The sequence below is a fragment of the Otolemur garnettii genome, unplaced genomic scaffold (genome assembly GCF_000181295.1).
Source record: "Otolemur garnettii isolate 467f Iridium unplaced genomic scaffold, OtoGar3 scaffold00168, whole genome shotgun sequence".
Classification (NCBI taxonomy): Eukaryota; Metazoa; Chordata; class Mammalia; order Primates; family Galagidae; genus Otolemur; species Otolemur garnettii.
Genome location: NW_003852563.1, coordinates 3,202,674 through 3,225,634, shown reverse-complemented (window position 1 = coordinate 3,225,634; position 22,961 = coordinate 3,202,674). Strand labels below are relative to the sequence as shown.

At 37.3% G+C, this 22,961-nt stretch overlaps 1 protein-coding gene across 1 annotated transcript in view; it reads right to left on the bottom strand.

Annotated features, from left to right (window-relative positions):
• USH2A (usherin) overlaps nt 1-22,961 on the bottom strand; it is a 775,219-nt gene that overhangs the window by 225,094 nt on the left and 527,164 nt on the right. Inside the window, exons 41-43 of the mRNA XM_003800142.1 lie at nt 13,879-14,213; nt 12,894-13,016; nt 2,263-2,426 (exon numbers count right to left, since the gene is read on the bottom strand). Coding sequence (XP_003800190.1) covers nt 2,263-2,426; nt 12,894-13,016; nt 13,879-14,213 — 622 coding nt within the window. The remainder of the gene's footprint in view (nt 1-2,262; nt 2,427-12,893; nt 13,017-13,878; nt 14,214-22,961) is intronic.

Here is a 22,961-nt window from a genome sequence, read left to right as displayed (position 1 = left end):
GGCAAGAGCATCACTTGAGCCCAAGGGTTTGAGGTTGCTGTGAGCTGTGATGCCAAAGCACTCCAACAAAGAGAGATTCTGTCTCAAAACAAACAAACAATCAAAAAAAGCTTTTACGGATTTTTGAAAATCAGTTTTTAATGAAGAAGTTATAAATTTAAATCTTATGATTTTCAATTACATGGTATTTTTAGACTATCATTTTGTGTCTGTGAACATTTTAGGATGTACCCCAGTTTTTTCCTACCAGGAAAGAAAACAATTTATAATTACAACTGCAAAAACTAGGTGGCGTTTCATAGAGAAGTGACTCGGTAATTTACTTAAGATAGCAAGTTGCACAAGGGAAGGAAATGATACGGCAACAAGCTTTGGCGAGGCTGACCCTCTTCTGAGAGTTAACCTTTGTGCTCACAAATCGTTATCTGAAAAATTTCTAAGGTATGAAGGGAAATAACGGCAGACTGCATGACCTACATCCTGAAGGCCAGAGGTTCAGATTACCGCGGTAATGAAACTTCAGTGGGCTGCTTCACATCCATTAGGTTTGTCAGTTTTTATAAGCATGCTTACTTCAGGAGTGCAATTATCACATAAAGGACCTAGACTGGTGAAAATTCAGCAGTCGGACCTCAACAGAAGTATTCAAATGTCAGATGGGGGTGCTGGGGGCGGTTTGTTTTTATGAGTAGGCTTTTCAGATGAATCAGGGGGTGAAGAGGAGCAGCGAAGAAGAGGGAGAAACATACATTCCCAGATACAAATTTTGTTATTTTTCCCAGAGGTGTCTCAGAGGGTAATCCTAAGCATCTATTAACTTATATTCCTTTATTAAACGGTTTAAAAGATTCCAATACAGATGTCAAGGTCATTAGAAACACGCAACCTCGTGGGAACCACACTGATGTTTTTTTAATAAAAATGGATTATTTAGTGGTAATGTAGATCAGCACAACCAGTAATTAATTTAATTTATAATTAATGCCACATAACGCTGGTTTTAATTCACAACTGACATCACATTGCATTGGGGCAGATTCACTCAGGTGTCCTAAATGGACCAGTTCTCTTCTTTGGCTGTAATAAAACTCAGGCTGGATGGGAATCACAGAGCAACCGGTAGTAACATTGTATCTATATATACACACACACATATTTCTCAATACCTGCTAACACTCTAGCAAGTTTTGGTTCGACCATTTGTCAGATATCAAGATATACCTGCAAGAATAATTACAATACAGAGGTTCATGGCAGAGTCAGGCCTGTTTTTTTTTTTTTTGGTCAGATTTTCAAAATGGATCCTCACAGATTAACAGCTTGGATATTACATGCTTAATTCACTGTTCAAATAGCTCTGAAATTTTAGTTATTTCAGTTTCTAAAGTGGCAGAGGGGCAGGGAACCTGTGTCCTTGGGTCCACACATGGCCTTCTGTATCCTTGAGTGTGGCCTTTTGCTGAATCAAAATTTTTATTTTAACAAAGGGATTTATTCTGCAAGGTGGGATTTGGTTGAGGGGTAGCAACAATGTTCTGAACAGGAAAGAGGGCAGATCCATTATTTAAGCAAATCCAGGTGTCATATGCAGGCTTCCTTTTTTATTTTATTTTTATTTTTTATAGACAGAGTTTCACTTTATGACCCTTGATAGAGTGCTGTGGTGTAGAGTGCTTTGGCGTCACAGCTCACAGCAACCTCTAGCACTTAGGCTTAAGTTATTATCTTGCCTCAGCCTCCTGATTAGCTGAGACTACAGGTGCCCGCCACAATGCCCAGCTATTTTTTGTGGCAGTTTGGCCAGCTCTGGGTTTGAACCCACCACCCTTGGTATATGGGGCCGGCGCTCTACCCACTGAGCCACAGGCGCCACCCCAGGCTTCCTTTTACTACATGGAACTGGAATTCTGTTCACAGACAGTGCCGATGATGATTCACCCTGAAAAATCTGTCACCCTATTGCGATCCAATCAAATGCTTCTTACTAATGAGTTGCAAAATAGCCTGAAGGAAGGTGTATGATATTACAAGGTATCAAATCAATACTGGAAGTTGGCATCACAACCGGCTGCTGTGATAGAAAGCAGTGGAAGAAGTGTGAGCAGGAGGCCTGGTGGGGGTGGGATGCGGCCCGCTCTGCTTCTCAAGAGAAACTGCTGGAGGTCTTTGGCTTTTTACTTTATGTTGTTTAATGTGTTCATGCGTCCTTCATTTGGGGGCTCATATACGAAGGGGAAACAGAGATCCAAGACGCGTACTTACTTGGTTTAGCCCAGCTCACGTCCACGGCCGTGTGGTTAAGCACTCTCACCTTGAGGCTGGCTCCTCTCTCTGGACGTCCAGCTAGCGTGGTCACAGTCGCTTCTCGGCTTGGCGTGAAACCCACGCTGTTGTGTACAAACAGTTTATACTCGTAGGTTGTAAATCTAAACAAGTGGTTTTGTAAAAAAAAAAATAAAAGTATGTAAGTTTCTATTTTATAGAAAATATAATACATATATAATTTCTTTTTTCTTTACAAATTACAGGACTTTGGCTCAGCGTCTGTGGCTCGAGTGGCTAAGGCGCCAGCCACATAACACCTAAGGTGCCAGCCACATAACACCTAAGGTGGCGGGTTCGAATCCAGCCTAGGACCGCCAAACAACAATGATGGCTGCAACCAAAAAACAGCCAGGCGTTGTGGCAGGCGCCTGTGGTCCCAGCTACTTGGGAGGCGGAGGCAGGAGACTCCCTTGAGCCCAGGAGTTGGAGGTTGCTGTCAGCTGTGATGTCAGAGCGCTCTACCTAGGGGGACAGCTTGAGGCTCTGTCTCAAAAAAAAAAAAAAAAAAAGAAAAAGAAAAAGAAAAAGAAAAAACAAATTACAGGACTTCCTTCTCCCACCTCCACCAAATGCTTTCTTTTTTTGCCCTGGGAAAACCATTCTTTTCTTTTTCCTCCTTACACCATACATATTATTATTTTTATAACTCACCAGCCTTAACCAAGCATCAGAGAAACATTTTATTAGGAATGCTAAGCAAATATTGCCGTTTTAAACGGATGCGGTTTATCCTTCCTTTCGTCTTATTGTTTCCAGAGTAGAGAGGATTACAGCTCAATTCAAGATGCAATTACAAATCTGGCAAGCTGCCAGCTTTCTATCTGAATTTGATCCAGAGAGTTTTATGCTCCTCTTTTCGGAAGCTCATCCATTTTCAAATATCAGGATCCCTCTTCACCATTTTCTCCCTCTACCCATAATCTCATTGCAGACAGATAAACCCAAAATTAAATTGTAACTGTGACCAAAGTGTACAACGTTTCTCCTGCAGAGAGTTTTGCTACAGTGAGTGTATTTGGCCAGAGTGTGAACATATTTACTCCAGTCCATACAGTGGAAACTGAATATTACTTTGCAGAAGGCTTCAAGTGAGGTGGGGATGTGAACTGAGGAGCAGGTTCTCAGCCATACATTACACTCACACAGAAGAAAGCCACCAATCCTTCATTCTTTTTGGCTCTTTTTTTTTGGAAGGGTGGGCATAAGACCATCAGGCTTATTTGTTTCCTTCACAAATTCCTGAGTCGGAAAAAGCTATTTAGAGAGCGAGGCGAGGTATGGTTGGACAGTCGGTCCGACTGAGACACTTCTTAATCACCCTGCACACACAGGACCATTCCAGGGGCTTCTAGGACGCAGGGCAAAGGCTGGCCTCTGGTCCTCATTACCTGACTTGAGTCTGTGAGCGGATCAAGGATACCTTGCCTCCCATGCAGGACCCACGGCTTTTGTCTCAGTATATCACAACCTCTGGTGATCATGAGGCAAAGGGGAGGGTGCCATTTGCAAGACTGCGCTAAAACGTTTGACCAAAATTATTTCAGATTCTCAGAGCATTTTGCCACTATGTAAGTAGAAGAAATCTGCTTAACTCATCCTATCCCTCACTAATGTCCCAAGGATATTTTTGCAGTTGTATTTATATAAGTACATTATATATTTAAGGATGTTGCTTTACTTTTGGGATTTCAGGTGAATACTTAGTGATTTTTTTGAGGCTATAGATCAGGTGTCCTCGAACTACGGCCCGCGGGCCACATGCAGCCCGCCTAGGACATTTATCCAGCCTGCCAGGTGTTTTTGCCACTACTGCCTGTCCTGCTTAGCAGCCGACTCGTCCTGGGGCCTGCAGTCCAGCCCTCCAACAGTCTGAGGGACCGTGAACTGGTGCCCTGTTTAAAAAGTTTGAGGGCCCCTGCTCTCTCCCAAATAAGTGCAGGTCTTCTATATGTCTCAGTTTTTCAGTCTCCCCTCAGGTGTCTGTTCTCTTTCTTTTCTCTTTGCTTTGAATGTTGTAGTGTGTTGAATCGTGTCACCACCACCCAGAAATATTTTCATGTCTTAAGCCTTGGAACTTAGGATCGTGACCTTATTTGGATATAGGGTCTCTGTAGTTATTAATCAAGTTAAGATGAGGTCATGCTGATTAGGAATGGCCCCCAAACCAATGCTGGATTGGAGGGAAAAGAGAGGGAAATTTTTATAGCGTCATGGACACATACAGGCAAATGCTGGCCAGGTACAGACAGAGGCAGAAATTGGACTGACAAGGCCACAAGCCAAGGAATGCCTGGGGCCACCAGTAGTAGAAGAGGCCAGGAAGGATTCTCCTCCAGAGCCTCGGAAGGGAGTCTGGCTCTGAAAACAACTTGATTTAGGACTTTTATCTTTCAGACCTGCAAGAGAATACATTTCTGTTGTTTTAAGCCACCCAGTGTGTGATATTTTGTTGTGGCAGCCCTGGGAAACTAATATATATGCTCTTCAGCAAGTACAAAATAGTCTATGAGATCAAGACAATTAAAAATTGATAATAACAATAGTTATTTTATATGTCAGGCATTTTTATATGTTTGTGTATTAACACATTTATTTCTCACAATAACTCATAGACTATTATAATACCTACTTTGACAATGAGGAAAATAGGCTCAAGGAATCAAATGACTTGTCCAATTTATTAGCTAAAAATTATAAGTGTTGGGATTCAAACGTAGACAGTCAGATTCCAGAGATGACTCTTTTAACCATGACACTATACTGCTCACATACAGTGATGAGGATAATCACGGCAATAGCAACTGTGATGATAATCTGGTCTGCCTGCTCGTGGATGATGTCATATCACCGGGGCTTGACCTTTGAATTATTTTGCTAGCAGAGGGGATAGATTTTTGCTTACACATACAAACAGTCTGGCCAAATTTCCTCTGCAACCACCAGTATGAATGTGAAGGATGGTGAGTCAGGGTTAAGAGGGTAGCAAGCCTATGACAATGGGATGAAATGTAGCTAATGGCTCACATGGGAATTGAACCAGTGACCTTGGCTTCATTAGCTCTCTCCCTGGGTAAAATACTTACAATTATATTTTACTTCATAAAATGGCTTAAAAGGAATTTAGCTTGAGTCTGGATGCCCAATCTCCTCTGCTCCAACATTTGAACTTTTCTCCCACACGTCTCTGCTCTGACACAATTAATAATCTTTATGGCTTTAAAGTGATACCATGCTTGTGGTTCTTTCCTAAGAGTAGAATTAACAGCATCAGTTGGTACTAAAATAGTTAATTGTAAATAAGTTCTGTAGGGCTTTAGTTCTTCGGATCCTTTAAAGGACTTTCTCATAATTTAGATATGGTGAAATAAATAATTTATGTCTTTATAGAAGAAACTTATGCCACATAGATACAACCAGTTGAGAAGCCTGTTTTCAAGGTGATGCTAAAATTTAAAAATAAGAAATAGCTTTACAGTTTATCTGCTCCCAATAATAAAATGTTTCCTGAATTTTACAGATTAAAAAAAACCTGAAACGTTAAGAAATTAAGTGTTTTTTTCTAGGCTTACGTGACCAGTTAGTAGGGATAGCTGGGCATCTAATTTCCTCATTTTCAAGGTTAAATTCTTTCTACTATATGTTATTTTATTTAATTGAAAAATCAGTAGGCATTCCACTTGATGCCATGTATTTGTCTCTTGCAAATTCTTTAATTTTTATTAAGTTAAAAGTTTAAGAAAATAAGATCTTTACTTCTCTTAAATACTAAAATAGTCTGTTTTCAATTCATTGCATCTGAAATCTGAACTTAGGAAGGGCCTATGACTTAACTACCTGTCTGTGATGGTTATACTTCACCGTTTCATATCTCAAAAAGGACATATTAGTTACCTGGAAGTGGTTTTTCCTTTCACTTTATATTATTTTTATTTTATTTTTTATTAAATCATAGCTGTGCACATGAATGCAGTCATAGGGTACAGTGTGCTGGTTTTATATACAATTTGAAATATCTTCATCCAACTAGTTAACACAGCCTTCATGGCATTTCCTTAGTTATTGTGTTAAGACATTTATATTTTAGATTTAGTAAGTTTCACAGGTACCCTTGTAAGATGCACCATTGCTTGTTGATATCAAATGAGCCCTTTCGTTTAATTCTAGTAAAAGAATATCTTTAAAGGAAAAATACGAGAGCAATTGACCTCAGACACTGCTGGGAGAACTTACCTACCAGTTCTTCAGTTGCTTCCCTACATACTAACTGTGTTTCCTAGGCATGTGTTGAGAAATGTGTCATTTCAACACTGTAGGAGATAGCTTTTGAAATCCGTATTTATTTACTTAAAATTGAGTCTATAATGTAGCAAGTAAACCCAACTGTTCACAGCTCAATTTAGCAATATTGGTCTACCACAATCATTTTTCCCTTCATTTGTTTGAGACCATCTTCTAGTTCCAGTCACCCCTGCTCCAGGAATAGACAGCAAATGGTAAACTTTATGTTTATAGACATGACTATGCTATTTGTCCTTATAAAAAATAATGTGTCTTAAACTGTTACTTAGGGGATAATACTCGTTTCAAGATTCAGTTATTATTAGTCTTATTACTAGGTTCTAGTAATAAGATGAAGTTTAAACGATGCAGTTTTAAATCTGTTTATGTGCTGAATAGATAATTGTAGAAATGAATACATGGGTGTCTCACAGTTACGAAAGCGTTCAGTTTCAAAAATTTCGGGTCACTTCTATATTTTGATAGACTAGTGACATAAAAGTCTACTTGTGCGATAGACAAATGATCCCTGCAGAAATTTGTCAGAGTGCTTTCTCTATGTTGAAAACGAATTAGACTGCTCTTTCATAGTTGATATAACATCACTTCATTCATTCATTAATTTGCTCATTCATTCAAAAATATATATTGGATACTAACAACATGCCAGATGCTAAACCTGATACTGCTGCTGTCCGTCCTCCTGGAGCCACAGTGCACATACATGTTTATAGAAATATGGTTTTAAATGCACATCTACAGTATGTATTCTTTTGGTTTTTTTCTTTGAGCACACATCCAATGGAGCATCTAAATGTAACCTTAACTAGCTAGCTAGGAAGTCTTCAGGGAAGGGTTAAAATTTGGGATAGGTTTTGATAACTTGTGTTTTATCCAGTGAAGATGTCTGTCCAGCAAAAGACATTTTTCCAGGGCAAAATGTGTGAAGGTTCATATCTAGAAAGGGTTTGGTACATTTGGGAACCAATAAAATTTGTCAGTGTAGCTACAGAATGCTTCGGGTTATTTTCATCAGAATTAAAAATATGTCACTTTGTTGATGTCCTAACAGAATTCATGTGTCGATATTGTCACCAATGTAAATGATGCTTCTGAAAATGTAGGCTATTTAGTTGGCTCTTCCACTAAGGCTTCTTCATTTCCACACCAACCCCACCACATCATGTAAGTCAAGATTTGAGAAACTTCAGGTAGCATTCTGGTCCTTAGATCTCCAAATAATTTGTGGGAATAAATAAACAAATGAAAATGCAAGACTGTTTTCATTGCTTAACTCTGAAGTTGCTAGAATGTTCCATGGAAGGTAGGGTACTTTTTCTTTAAGTCTTTCTGTTGATTCTAAAAAACAGTACTGAGGAATTTTGCTTTGGAAATGGAAGAGCAATGTTTATCACACTTGGAAGTTTTTATAATATGATACTTCTTTGATTGGGATGAAAGTTTCTGCTATGTTTTGGTAGCTCTCTACCAGAATGTCATGCTTAAAATAATTTCTGTCTCTCTTCTACACTGTCATCAACATGAGAAAGAAACACAGATGATGCAAATAGATTTTTTTCCTAAAGGAAACATAAGGGAGGGGGAAAAAAGCTTCTGCGACAAAATGCATCCAGACTTAGAGGCTCATTTTTTTTACGAGGTAGCATTCAATATAATGACACCTGCGAAAGGACAGCAGGGGGGTGAATTTAGGGCAATGAACAATAAACCCCACCAGAGAAAAGCACTGTCATCAATTTAATCTGAATGTGAAATAGATACATTTTCACTCGTTTTGAAGAAAGCACATTGTTACGAGGTAGCACATCAGTGTTGCCAGAAGTTGGCATTTAGTTAGGGTGACCAGATTTTAACATCTGTAAGGCGGGACAACATGGTGGGGGGGGCGGAGCGGGGGTGTGGGGCAGGGCAGGGCCTGACAACAAGGCAAACTTTGAAAAGCAGTGCTCAATAATCACTTCTCAGCAATTATTTATTACAGTTTAACATTATAAAATTAACAAAAATAATATAAAACTCATATTCTGGTGAAATAGCCATATGGCGGCTGAAAACCATATATTCCCTTCTTGTTCTCCAGCCCGTTTGTGCATTCTTTCCAAAAATCAGGACTTTTTAAAAACACTGCGGGACACGGGACAAATTGTTGAAAAGTGGGACTGTCCCGCCAAAATCGGGACGTCTGGTCACCCTACATTTAGTCCCAGACTTAACTTTTATTTACAGAACGGGACCTCCCTCATCTCAGTGGTCACAGAAGTCCTTCCTTCTCTCACCCTTCCTATGTATAAAGTCAACTTCTTTACTTAATAGCCACAACTTGAATATATTTCTATGAAAGGAATTTGTGCCATGGAATTGACCCAGTGTTTCCACGTGAATTAACAGAGGCAAGTACATTATCTGTGCGCCTTTATTCTCATCACAAAAGGAGGGGGTTGCAAAATGATTTTTTTGAGTATTATCCCCCTGGAAACAATATCCTCTTTTGGGACTTGAAACATTTTTATTTTAGTAGGTTTAAAAAATATATTTCAATCTATATCAATAAGATTTAAGCTCAGATTTTAGGATACATTTAGTTTAAGCATTTAAGTCTTAAAACAAACAAGTCTTGAAAATATGAAAATCAATTGTGAATGCTTTCATGTAAAGATAATACAATTAGCAGATTCATGTAGAGGTCTCTTTCCAAACTGTCACTGCAAAAGAAACACTTTGAGAAGCTTACAAATCACCGAAAGGAATAGCAGTTAGGACACATCTTCCTTCATAAACATAAAGACACCTCAGTCCATGTTTTCTCTAAAATAGTAAAATTGTCTTATTATTTCTTGTACCTTGTTCTTCCTACTTTAAATCCCCAGCAAAAGAGAGGACACGTGGTGTTGTGTTCTTAACACTTTTATCAAATCTCTTAGAAATTAAGGAAGTCTTAGGTGCTGAAAATTGTAAGGGCAGACTGATGCTTAAAATGGAGGAGGTCGCTGCCCTCTTGTTAAACCCACATCGGCAGCATGAGACCGTAAGAGCACATTCACCAGACTTTCCAAGTGATGAAAATGTCAGGACACCCAAAGTTAGGGTTCCCCCAACAGCCATAACTTGGCCCCTTTGCACAGAATTATTAAGGAAGAAAAGTTAGAAACGGACATTAGTATAAGCCCGTTATACTGATGTTTATTTGTATGTATAATGTTTGTGTCTATACAGGCAGAGGAAAATTGAGTAATGAGGCAATTAGTTTTGTGATGCAGACAAAAATTACCCTTTATCTAAGATAATCATAAAAACAAAAAAATATTTTTATTTGAATTAAATTCTCCAGATAATTGGCTCAATAGCCCACTTTGTATATGTAGGAATAAAAGACATTTATGTTTTATAACTGATAAATCCAACTTGTACTTGCAATATGTTTCATAGGTGTGATCACCCTACCAACCCTCCCTGTACCATAAATGTCTTAATCCTGTAATTGGGTTAAAGTGGTAAAGGCTATGTTGCTTAGTAGGATGTAAGCATTCCAATTTGTACAGATAATCAACACATTGAATCCTATAATGGCATAAATGTATTTATGATCCATGTATAAATGACTTTAAAAAAATAAAAAAGGACTTGCAGCTGCTGTGCCATAGCCATTGGCCTACAGAGTCCAAAAGTGAGCTAAGGATAAACCAAAAGGTACCTTTGGGGGATGGTCATTGTAGGAGATAGAGCAAAATATTGGTATGTTCCTTTTTGTGTTGTTAGATTGCTCATGGGTTTGAATGATAATGATTGAAAGAATCCAGAGACTATTTGGACACATCTCTTGCCCACTTTATCAAATTAAGACAAGAATTTCATTGACAATGGTTCAGGGAGGATTTGTGTGTCTTCATTTAAAAAAGGAACTTTTATGATTCTTATTTATATGCTACCCTCACTAAATTTCTTACCATACACACAAAAAGAAGAAATATCTGCTAAAATGATCTTAAATCAGAAGACAATGATATTTTTAGAATAGATTGGCATATATATTATAAATATTACTTTACCAGCATAGACCACTTGGAGAGGGAAATTGACTTCCACTTATATTTACCCTCACAAATAAATTCATAAGAGATACCTAGTGAATATTAATTTTACCGTTTATATCAGGAGAAGTCCCATTTTGAAGCTGATTCTAAATGTAGCTATAGTGGTATCAACATGGGAAGAAAACTTTCAATGCTCCCGTTATCTAGATACAAGAAGGTAACAGGGTACAGGGGGCGCTGAGGAGAAAAGGAAACCACCTATTCCTCTTAAAATCCCCAGAAAGCTTAGGCAGCCAAAGAAATAAATCAGCAAAACAACTGTAGGCCGAGAGGAAAGGCCACCAGGGCCTGCAATCTGAGAGACCACTTTGGCTGCTGTCAAGGCGGACAAGGGCAAGGCCTGCCCAAGCAAGATGGCTCCCTGCAACAGAAGAACATAGCACTCCCCAGTGGACTCATTTCCACTTTCTCTCAGATTTGTGAGAGACTCCTCTTGGACTAAACAGACACCTACCTTTTTTTCAACTGTCAAAGGGTAGAAGGCTAGAAAAAGAGATTCTCACAATACAAAGACTTATGCTATTTATAGGAGTCCAGCCTGAGCAAGAGCAAGACCCTGCCTCTACTGAGAGTGGGAAAAGCTAGGCAGGCATAGTGGTGAATACTTGTAGTCCTGTCCTAGCTATTTGGTGGGCTGAGGCAAGAGGATCACTGAACCCCAAGAGTTTGAGGTTGCTATGAGCTATGACGCCACGGCACTCTACCAGGATAAAAGACTAAGACTCTGTCTCAAAAAAAAAAAAGTGCATATTTTTCTTCACTACAAGCTGTAGCAGTTACTTGAATAAAAAAGAAAAATCTTCTCTAGTACTAGCCAAAAAAAAAAAATCTTTTCTTTCAGCATTATGTAGCTGGTCAAAACATCCCCTCAGTACAATTAATTATGTTACATTCACGCTGTCCCTCTAGAAGCATCTGTCACGGATATGTTTATTTTTGACTCTTATTTCAATTTAATTTGTGGAGATTTAAGTTCCTTTTTCTCCTGAAATCATAGACTTGAATTGCTTATTGAGAATCAGTGAAAATTCCAAACTAAGTTTATTGCCTTGCTCTTAATTCTTTGAAAAATTTTCGTTTCTTCTAAAAGAAACAAAATTAAATTTCTGGGATGTTTGAAAATAGTGATACAATAAAAGTTGTGCTATGGAAATACATTAAAAGGACGCAGATTTAGACCAGCAAGAGTGGGCAGGAAAGTCTTCCTGGAGAGAGAAACTTTAGGATAAGACCTGAAGGGTGATCTAATCAGGCATCAGGACAAGGCAGCCTGGGTGCAGGGGAGTGAGAGAGTGCCACACATCAGAGCAACCAACCGCCGGGGACACAGTGGCTTGGGAAGGAAGGGCTGGCAGGCAAGGCGAGGGCAGTAAGCAGGGGTCAGAATATAGCTGAGTATAAAGGTAGCTAGCCTTCCAGCTCTAATATGAGTGGTGGAGCTAGAAAAATAACCACGTGATAGAAAAGTTATTGAAAAATATGATTGAGTAGTTTTCATTGAATTACATTCATGTTGTTTGAAATTCAATTACATTGCTTGGATGCAGGAAGACTTAGACGTCATTTAATCCCATCGAGTGAACTCATTTTATAGACAACAAAAGTGACTCCCAGAGACGGCAAGTGATTTGCCTCAGGTAACAGAGCTAGTTCTCAGGCACAGGAGGAAACAGCCCAGTACTCCTAACTGACCCACGAGACACTTCTCTCTGCCATCATCTGGTGGTCCATTCCATGTCTTTGAACCCTAGATTGGACTCTCTCAAGTCTCAATACCACTTTCTACAGATTTGTTTCTCATTGACTGAACCAACGATTTATAATCATTTTCCAGAAATAGCAAGTATTTCTAAGTGGCCGGTAATTTTTCCTGTTTCCAAATTCCTTTATTATTACATTTCATGTCTAGATAGGGCTGTGACCAAGGCAATAGGTTAAGGCTCAAATACCAACAAGTTCAACTTCAAAAGGCTTATTTTAAGCCTGCAGTCAAGATGGCAAACATTAAACATGCTGAGTGTTACAGTTCCATGATTAATGCCACAGATAATAACCCACCGTGTTTTATTGCATAACTGATAACATACTCACACAATGAAGACACTAAGATACTTGGAACTATTCAACATGGCCCAAACTAAATGCCAGCATTTGTTTTTATAGTTTTTGTAATCTCACCTGCTAAGACCCTTATCTTCATAGAACCACTGAGTTCCTGAATAAATATTGTGCCACAGATTTAAATCTTCTGGGGGATTTGATGTAAGTGGTTGCTGGATTTTACGTCTCAGAAGCTCATATCTAAAGCAAAAGACAAGCAGAAACATCAGGATTATCTCAACTAATGTTATTACCAAAATTCAGGTTGTTTTGTGGTATTTTGTGTGTGATATATGCATGCAAGCCTGTAGAATAACATCTCTGGGGTTCTTTTCCGATGAATTTCCTTCTGCAGATGAAGTTTCATACACACAATTATTTTGAAACAATCAGCTACATTCACATTTCACTATCATCTGCAAGAATGATAACGTTTTAGTTTTCTTTTATGTGAGATTTTTCAAATCTTTATTGGCAGCTTTGCACAATGTAGAAATACATAAAGCTTATCAAGTTAATAATTTCTAAGACTTTTCCCATCAATACTTTATAAACAATGATAATACTATCAAATCCATATTCTCGGCCAAGTATCAAGTTCAGGTTGTCACAAAGCCATTTCAGAATCACAGCTCCTGCCTTTCATCTTATCTGTATTCCTGACCACATTATTCACAAGTTTCCAGATAATAATAATCTGCCAAAGAATTTCTGTATTAGCTTTAGAATTTTAAGTCATGTTTGTGCTAATGGATCAGAACATGCATCAGATTGGCCTAACACACGACATACAATAAAATTATACTTTGAAACTTAAGAGAAGGATTATGTAGAAAATCCTTGGAGAACAGTGATTACTCTTTAGTTCTTCACAATATTGTGATATTTCTACTTGGATGAACTTCTATAGTTCTGTGTAAAGCAAGATGTACTAGTGTATGAAAATTCTGAACTGGGGGATATCTAATAAAGAATTAGTTTACATGTGAGTAAAAGTCCCCTCCTTCCCTACTTCTTAGATAAGACTATGGCAAAATCCCAGATCATTGTGGGTTTCTCCTACCTCACATCGGGTCCATTTGGCTTGGCTGGTGGCTGCCAAGAAATCCCAACGTAGGATTCGCTGAGTGGAATGATGGACAAGGGGCCGACGTCCTGAGGTGGGGTGGGGTGGGTGGTAACATGGGTGGGTAAGCTCTCTGTGCACCCTCCTAGATGTCCATTACCCCCTGAGCAAGCGACAATGGTGACAGAATAATTAGTGAAAGGAAGAAGGTGAGTGATCATTTGACTTAACCCTGAGGAAGTCACATTGGTTATTGTGAAGTGAGGGTCGGGCATGCGGATCTCGTAGCTAAGCACGTCTCCATTCTGGATAAGTGGGGGTTTCCAAGTGACCTGAAATGAAAGATAAACTTAGAATCAGTGTGGCAGTGCAGCAGCAGAGAGCAACTGACGTTCACAAGGCCTCGAATCTAGCTCTGACTTGTTTTCAGTGAAGTCGTTTTCTGAATGCCTGCTTTCTGCGTAGACCTCTTGCATTAGATAGTGAGGAAGGGGTGGCGATCGGTTAGCAGCACGCCAGGAACAGAGTGAAAGGCTGTTTCCTGGGTTTGGCTTTTCGTTTCTGGCTACTTTCTAGGACTGTCAGACTGATGCCTACCTCGGTGACTCATCCCCACTGTGGGTTTTCGGAAGGATACAGAGCAAACACATGGAGGAAATTCACACATCCACATGCACCAAAGGGCAGCAGCAGGATTTGGTAGTCTTCTTGTTTATAACTCAATTAAGTGAAACATCAGAACTCCACGCTTTGCATTGTTAGTGCACATACTAAGTCACGTTTTTTTGGAGGGTGGCAGGAGAAATCATGATTTATATTTCCCGAGGATGCACAATTGAGTTCCTGAGTCTTACCTGCGAAGCAGTAATAACACATCCTAGTTTAAGGACTAAGAAATGTCCAGAAAGCTTTTTAAAAGGCAAGCAAAGCACAATCTTGTTTAGCCACTACGTGGAGCTGAGCATCAGAAGAAAGAACGATATTCTGCAATGGAATATGATGTCTGAAATTCGTTTTCTTGTCTGTCTAAATTTTGCAAGACCAGAGTGGTAACACACCCATGTTATGTGGGAGAAAAGGATCTTAGAAAAATGTACACAGACCATTAAAAATCACTCATTTATATGCTACCATGTGTCATCTCTTTTTTTGTTACCTTCCAGTGTTCCTTTTACAAATACTAGAATTTAATCTTTCAAACAGTCTGTGAACTTCATGATAGCCGGGCTAAATTGTATGTTCATTTATTGCCATGCATACAGAGGTAGAGTTCAGTAAGTAATTATAGTTCTTAGAATACACATATTTTTCTTTGCATATTTCAAAATTTTAAAAGACAGATGTTCTACAAGGTGATACATTGATATCTACTCTTACAAATCTATACAAAATCAGAGTCAGAAAGGAACAATAGAAAAATTAAAATAGAGAAGGATTGACCATAACTTTCTCTCTTAAGTCAAACAGGAAAAGATTCTTTTAGAAGGACTATGACCTGAGTTTTTGTAAAAGGATTCTAATAATTGGGGAAAAACTGAACTCACGTCATAGGTAAGTCAGGTAGTTGACTGATAATTTGTGTGGTTATTAATAATTAGCAATGGGTCCATATCTACCCAAATTTTACAATATGGACCAAAATCATTATTAATCTTAAAAACTGCAAAGTTCCAAGGAGAGATGTTGCTGGGATACCGAGAAGTTTGAGATGTCTTCCTTATGGACACAGAGGATTTGTCTGGATGCAGAGAAAATTAAAAAGAAAAAACCTAAAGCAAGCAGAGTTTGCAGGGCAGACATAGGGTTCTATTTGTTGTGGCAGTGAAAATACTCTCTGTGGGCTTGGAACATTAGTCAAGGTCAAACTCTGGGGTCTTCCTGGTATTTGTAACATAAAATTAAAAAAAAAAAAGGAAGAGCTATCACAGCTAAAATTCAACCTGCCTGATCTGAAGAATATGACTTTCTTGCCTCTCAACCAGAATATTTCGAGAGTTCAGGTCAGAGCTTGGCAACGCTTGGAAGAATTAAAATTTAGCAGATAGCCTGTGTTAGTAGTTGAGCTAACAGTGAATTGATCTGGAACTCAGCATTGAGGCTGAGAAAAAGCATTAATAAGATATCTGTCAGCAGAGATTAAGAGATTTGATGTAACGACTCTGGAGACTATCATTTGAAGATCTAAAAAACTCTTATTTTCTCTACTAGAAATGTTTACATCCAGAAATTAGCTATTGTTCTCTTTTTTTATGTTAAAAATTTAGAAAAAAATTACCTTATTGAACAGTAGTGAGTTACGAGAAACGAATCCATTTTTACAAAAAAATTTTAGGAGGACTAAATCACACAATCCTTTGTAACAAAGGGGAGAAGGACATCATCTTTAGAGTTGTTAGGCTAACAGAAATGGTATTGGACTTAGACCTTCCTGAAAATATGCTGGAGTTGTTATTAAAAATAAACGTGTCTAAGATTTTTAAAGGGCCAGTGAGCTAAATATTGTATTGTGTTCTTTCCTATGTTTAAGACCATGCTCAACCACGGTGTGGCTGAAATACATGGGATTAAAACTTTCATCCAGTTTAATTTCTATATCCATTATACGTAGGAAGGATTATGAAATGTTGCATCCTGAAAATCCAGACCAAAGAGTGTGTTCTTGGCTCGCATGAGCAAGAAATGTGTTCTTTAAAATAATTTTTCACTGAAGTCTTTTCAATAGAATTATAGTTTCCCACTATAAATAAAATGTTTATTTTAAAGACGGCTTGCCTATCATAACGATTTCTTTTATGTGAGTAGCTTAGTTTAGGTATCATATACATTTTCAGAAAATAGGACAGGTAGAGATCTGGTTAGGTATTCAAGGAGTCACTCATTTCTACCAACTCTTTCAAATGGGTGAAGACTGGCTCTGAAAATCAAGACACTTTCCAAACTCTCTGTTTTAGGCAGAAACAGATATACAGTTTAGATGGCTTCACGGCTGAATAGAGTTAACACACAAAAACATTGCAACTGACTCCCTCCTTTAACTACATCAGACTTGTTTTAAGAACTCTATGAATAAGAGCACTTGTGAAGATTGATATTAAGTGCTGAGAGTGGGAGAAGGTGTGATAAATTCCTAATGTTTGATCCAAGCTATGCCATTAAAGCTGTGTGACTTGGAGCAAAGTACTTAACATCTCTGGGCCTTGGAATCCTCACGTTTAATGGGAAGAGACAATCCTTGCGGTCATGTCTACACATAAAATTGCATAATTCTAAGAGTGCTTATCAATAGATGGTACAAATGTACCACAAAGAAAGACCATATGGAACTATCTGACTCTAGTCTACAGTACAGCAATTCCTCATAACAAGTGACTCTGGCAAAACTCTTCCTACAAAATAAGATGTGCAAGGAATATTTATTGAAATAGAATTGAAGTTCTCTTTCAAAACCCCTTCCTTTCTTTCACTTAAATTTTATTATCAATTTTTAATTCTAAATATGATATTTGTATTTTATAATCGGAAACAGAAAGAGGACAAAGACATGTAAAAGAAAAATCATTCTGGTCCCAATTAACTAATTATATTCCTTAAAATGAAAAGGCAACAATTTAGAGCATTTTTTTTTCTTTTGTTGTAGAGACAGAGTCTGACTTTGTTGCCCTTGGTAGAGTGCTGTGACATCACAGCTCACAGTAACCTCCAACTCCTGGGCTTAGGTGATTCTCTTGCCTCAGCCTCCCGAGTAGCACAATTTAGAGTATGTTTTTTCATGCTTTTTACATGGTCACACAGCAAAGCAAGCATATCCACGCATGTATTAGGTCTCTGTCTATTAAAAAAAAATTTTTTTTTTTACAGAAATTTTTTTTTGCAGAAAAAAATATTCTATACCCACTATGCTATAATTTGCTTTTCAGACTTAATAATAGATTATGAAGAAACTATCATTTTTTCCTTGTTGCATAATAGTCTTTTCAAATTATTTAATATCATATTGACATTATTTTATTGCTAAAAGCAATAGTTGAAAATGTATGAAATCTATATACCATTGCCTTTATTGTGTATTAGATAGATGACCCAGCACTGCTATGCAAAGGTACATATTTGTCTAATTTTAATCATTATTGACAGATCACTTTCTGCAAAAGTTAAGGTAATTTATTTTATCCAAAACATCTGTGATTTGTGTCCCCACTAACTCTTAAAATTACTAATTTTATCTTTTTCCAATATTACTTATTTCATTATTTTACAATTTAGCATTTCCTGACTTTTTGTGAGGTATAAATCTTTTTGAATATTATTGACTATTTATATACCCTCTTATTTAGATTATTTCGTATTAAATCATCTATTATAAATTATTAGAAGTTATTTATATGTTATAGGTAAATAATCTATTTAGGGTATGTTTTATATATGTATTTTCCCAATCTCTCCCTTGGATTTTAATATTTCAGGCGGAGTCTTGTGCTTGGCGAAAGCAACTGAATTATTTTTAAGCTACATTTGACTACTTTTTGTTTGCTAGCTACTGAGTTTTTCCCCCCCCCCTTAGGAATGGCTTCCCTATCTTTAGATTATTAAAAAATCTCCTTTATTTTCTTCTAAGGTTTTTTTTTTTTTTTTTTTGCAGTTTTGGCCCAGGCTGGGCTTGAACCCACCACCTGCAGTATACTCCTTGAGCCACAGGTGCTGCCTAGCTTTTTATTAAACATTAACATTTTTAATTTTTTGGAATTCAGTTATAATATAAAAGAGGGATCTCTTTCTTTTCTTTTTCCTTCCACATGGACAGCCAGTTTGGCCAATATATGTTTTAAAACAAATTGTCCTTTAACAATGAAATAAAATGCCTCTGAAACAATAAGTCAAATTTCCACATACATTTGTATCTGTATCTCACCTCTCTGGTTTGTCCCAATGACCGTTTATCTATTTTTATGCCAATACTATATTGTTTTATTTTAGTGGCTTTAGAGTATATTTACATACTAAGAGAAATATCACTTCACTCTTCTTTTCTTCCATAATTTTCTAGAATATTTTCAACCATTTAGCCTTCCATTTACACTTTAAAATCATTTTATCTAGTTTGAAATAAAACAAACCCAAACCATTATCCGGTTTTTTTTTTTTTTTTTTTTTACTGTTTCCTTAAGCATATTCTTTTTCAAAAAATTTCAGAATATTACAGGTGTCCACATTTTGGTTACCTGCTTTTGTACATATTAAGTCAAAGTTATGAGTGTTCCTTTCACCAGAATAGGTGTATTGCAATTCTTCCCCACCCTGATTTTTGTTGACTTTTTCTTCCATGTGTGTACATAAGTGTTGATTAACTCATTCCAATTAAATTGTGAATACATGTGTTGTTTGTTTTTCCCTTTTTGTGATACTTCACTTAGAAGAATGGTCTCCAGCTCCATCCCGGTGGTTACAGAAGATATTAGATCACCATTTTTATGGCTGAGTTGTCCTCCCTAGTATATAATATGTGCATTTGATTAATCGACTCATGCAGTGATAGACACGTGGGCTGTTTCCACATCTCTGCAATTGTGAATTGTGCTGCTATAAACATTCAAGTGCAAGTGTCTTTTTCTTAAAACGTCTTTTTTCCCTTGGGGTAAGTAGGTAGTAGTGGGATTGCTGGATCACATGGTAAGTCTACTTTTAGTTCTTTATAAAATACAGAATTCTTCAAGAATTTACACGTTATCTTTCTGCTTTAACTGTAAGAAGGTACACAGGCGCATCAGGGTTTAGAGGCTCACGATAATCAACATAGAAGAAGTTTTTACTGCTGCATTACAGATACTCAACTTACTCACCTTAGCATATTACCAATTAGCTTCAGTGCGCTATTCTATACTTTGACCTTATCTTATGTACATATCTTCTACTTTATCTTATTTTACTTGGAATTTTTGTTAGAAATGGTGTTGAATTTCCTAAGTCTTTTTTCTGCATCTGTTGATAAAAGTATAGGCTGTCTCCTTTAATTGGTTGATGCAAGTAGTGTGTTGAGAGATTTCCTGGTTGAACCATCTTTGCATTTTTGACATCATTTGTCTCGGTTTATCATTCTTTTAATATACTTCTTAATTCACTTTGCTAATCTCTTACTTAAAATTTTTGGATCTATATTCACATATGAAATTAGTGTTATTGAACTCTTTTTTTAGGTCTTGGTAGAACATTTTTGCCAACTTCATAAAATAAAATAAATTTTCTTAGGCGATTAAAACATCAAATAAAAGTACATGGCTTTTACAACTTTTCAGATGACACAAACTCTTTGATATTATATATTTATTTTCTTGTAATAAAATAAGATTTTAAGAATATGAGTTTCATCTACGTAGTTGTGCTCTCCAATTTATCTTTTCTTTCTTTCTTTCTTTCTTTCTTTTTTTTTTTTTTTTTTGAGATAGAATCTCACTTTGTTATCGAGGCTAGAGTACAGTGGTCCAACCATAGCTCACTTCAACCTCCAACTCTTGGGCTCAAGTGATCTTCCTGCCTCAGCCTCCTGAGTAGCTAGAACTACAAGTGCACACCACCACAGCTGGCTAATTCTTTTAAATATTTTTGTAGAGATGGGGTCTCACTCTGTTGCCCAGGCTGGACTCAGACTCCTGCCCTAAAACAATCCTTCTGCTTCAGTCTCCCAAGGTGCTAGGATTATAGGTGTAAACCACTACTTACTGTTCCTGGCTCCCAGGTTACCTCTCTTAATGCTCATATCTATGCCCAGTCACCTCTTTTATAGGAATGGATATATCACTTTGAATTTGTTTTCTAGTTGGCCTAAGTAAATATATTTTCTTTTGCTTTCCCTACTAGACTGTAGTTCTTGCAGATGGCTCTGTATAGACAAAAGAACACATGGCAGAAAATGAAAAGAACTAGGGTGAAAATAACCAGCTCCCCTCCTTTTGTTACCTCCCACCCTATCATCTGGTATTCCTCATCCCCCTGAGCTTGACTTGTTTTCTTCCTCCAAGTCCTTTGTCACTTATGGGGATATGTGCATGTATGTTTGTTTGCATTCTGTCTCAGATGTAAGCTCCATGAGGCTAGGACTTTATTTTGATCTCTGCTGTATCCTCAGTGCCTGAAAGAGGCACTCAGAAAGACACACATTCATTTATAATATTCAATAAATTTGAATAGAACAACAATTATTAGTGTTTTTGTTGACAGTGTTGACATTATTGATAATTTTCCTCATCCATCCTATTGCTTGCAACAACTCAGTGGTGAATGTTGAATTAATTCCTTAACCAAATGTACTAATAATCCTTCAGTTATGCCTCATGAATATTTGATTTATTTGTAATTTTTACTTTTATGTCTTATATTTTACAAAGGAAAGTCATTGATTAGCCTTCATATACCTTTTTTTATCACTAGGACTGGTAATGAAAGTCTTAAGATCTTTCTGAACATAAAGGGAGCCAATAATACTAAAGCACAGGGCGACACCTGTGGCTCAAGGAGTAGGGCACCCATCCCATATACTGGGGGTGGTCAAAAACAAAAACAAATCAAAACTAAACTAAACTAAAGCACAAATATGTTATTTTAATACTCTATAGATAATATATAGCATCAAATATCAGATTTAGTAGAATAGTCTTGCTGACTCTCTTTATTGATAAATTTATGTCCTAGTTATAAAATGGGAACTTAAAAAAAGTGTGCATTCTTAAAAAGTTATTACTAGTGTGGCAGCACCTGTGGCTCAAAGGAGTACGGCGTTGGCCCCATATACTGGAGGTAGTGGGTTTAAACCCGGCCATGGCCAAAAACTGCAAAAAAAAGTTATTACTAGTGTATATTGCTTATATATTTCAGGTACCCTCTTAAAAACTTTTACATTTCTGACCTGTGGTTACCAAAGTATTGTGCACCTCTGGTGAGTGCCTGCAGGATTCAGCTCTCTAACAGAGCTAACTGAAACTCCTCTAGCAAGCAGAGAAACCATGTGTTTTGTTTCTTTCCTGGATAATCTTACACAATCAAAAGAAAGCATAAAGAAGTATGAAGAAAAAGCCAGGCAACTTGCTCTAGATACTTTCAGTCATCATCTGTATAGGCTGAACCAAGTAGAATTGTACACTGAGCTCCTACCCTTCTGAAAACATTTGTTCTCTTGCAGACCTGCTACGATCAGCAATGCCTAGTTATAAAATTTTTGCTAAAAAGAATCCAGAGCAATGTCTATGATGTAGCTTTGTCTTTGTGAAGGGATGGTGCTTATTATGTTGCATCATATTGATTGGTACTGCTACCAAAGTTTTGCAAAACTCCCCCAGGATTAAAAAGAAAAGTCATTTCTGGAATGATTAATAACTCTCGGTTTGTTTGAGTGTTTTGCTTTGTTTTGCTTTTATTTTGGATGAAGAGCAATCCTTAAGATTGCTTAATCCATATAGTAAACATTCTATATTGTGTGCTTACAATTAATTTCCTTTCAGTGTTTAATCAATGAGATTCCATCCCCTTTTGATAGTTTTATCAAAAAGGTGTGCTGTTTGAACCGGTCTCATATTAAAACTAACTAATAAAGACTTTTAAAAATAGCTTTTCATTTGTAAGCTAAATTAAATCTCTTCAACAATTCACACTGTTTAGCATCACCTAGTGTTTGCCTTTGGTGGGGGAGAGGGAACACACAACACAGATCCAAGTAATAATTTCAACAGATGAACTTTTCTGTTATGCAAATGCCCTTTGTTTTGTGCTCTGGTGAGCAAGCTACTGTACCAATGCTTTTGGCAGTAGTACAAGACTGAATCCATGGAAGCATGTGTGTATTTACACAAAAGAGGCTTCTAAGCTACAAAACTCCCTCCTGTTTGGTTACACTAATTTCCCTTGAATGAAGTTTGTATGCCAGCCAAAACAATGGTAGTTATCCTGTCCTCTGGAGTTCATTCCCAACAGAATGAGATGAATAACTGAATCCTTTCTAGAGAGCCCATTAATATGCTATTTTTATTTCTTTCCTCCTAATTTAGATTCTTTGATTATTAAAAAATAGCAGAATATTGGTAATGGGAAAGTGT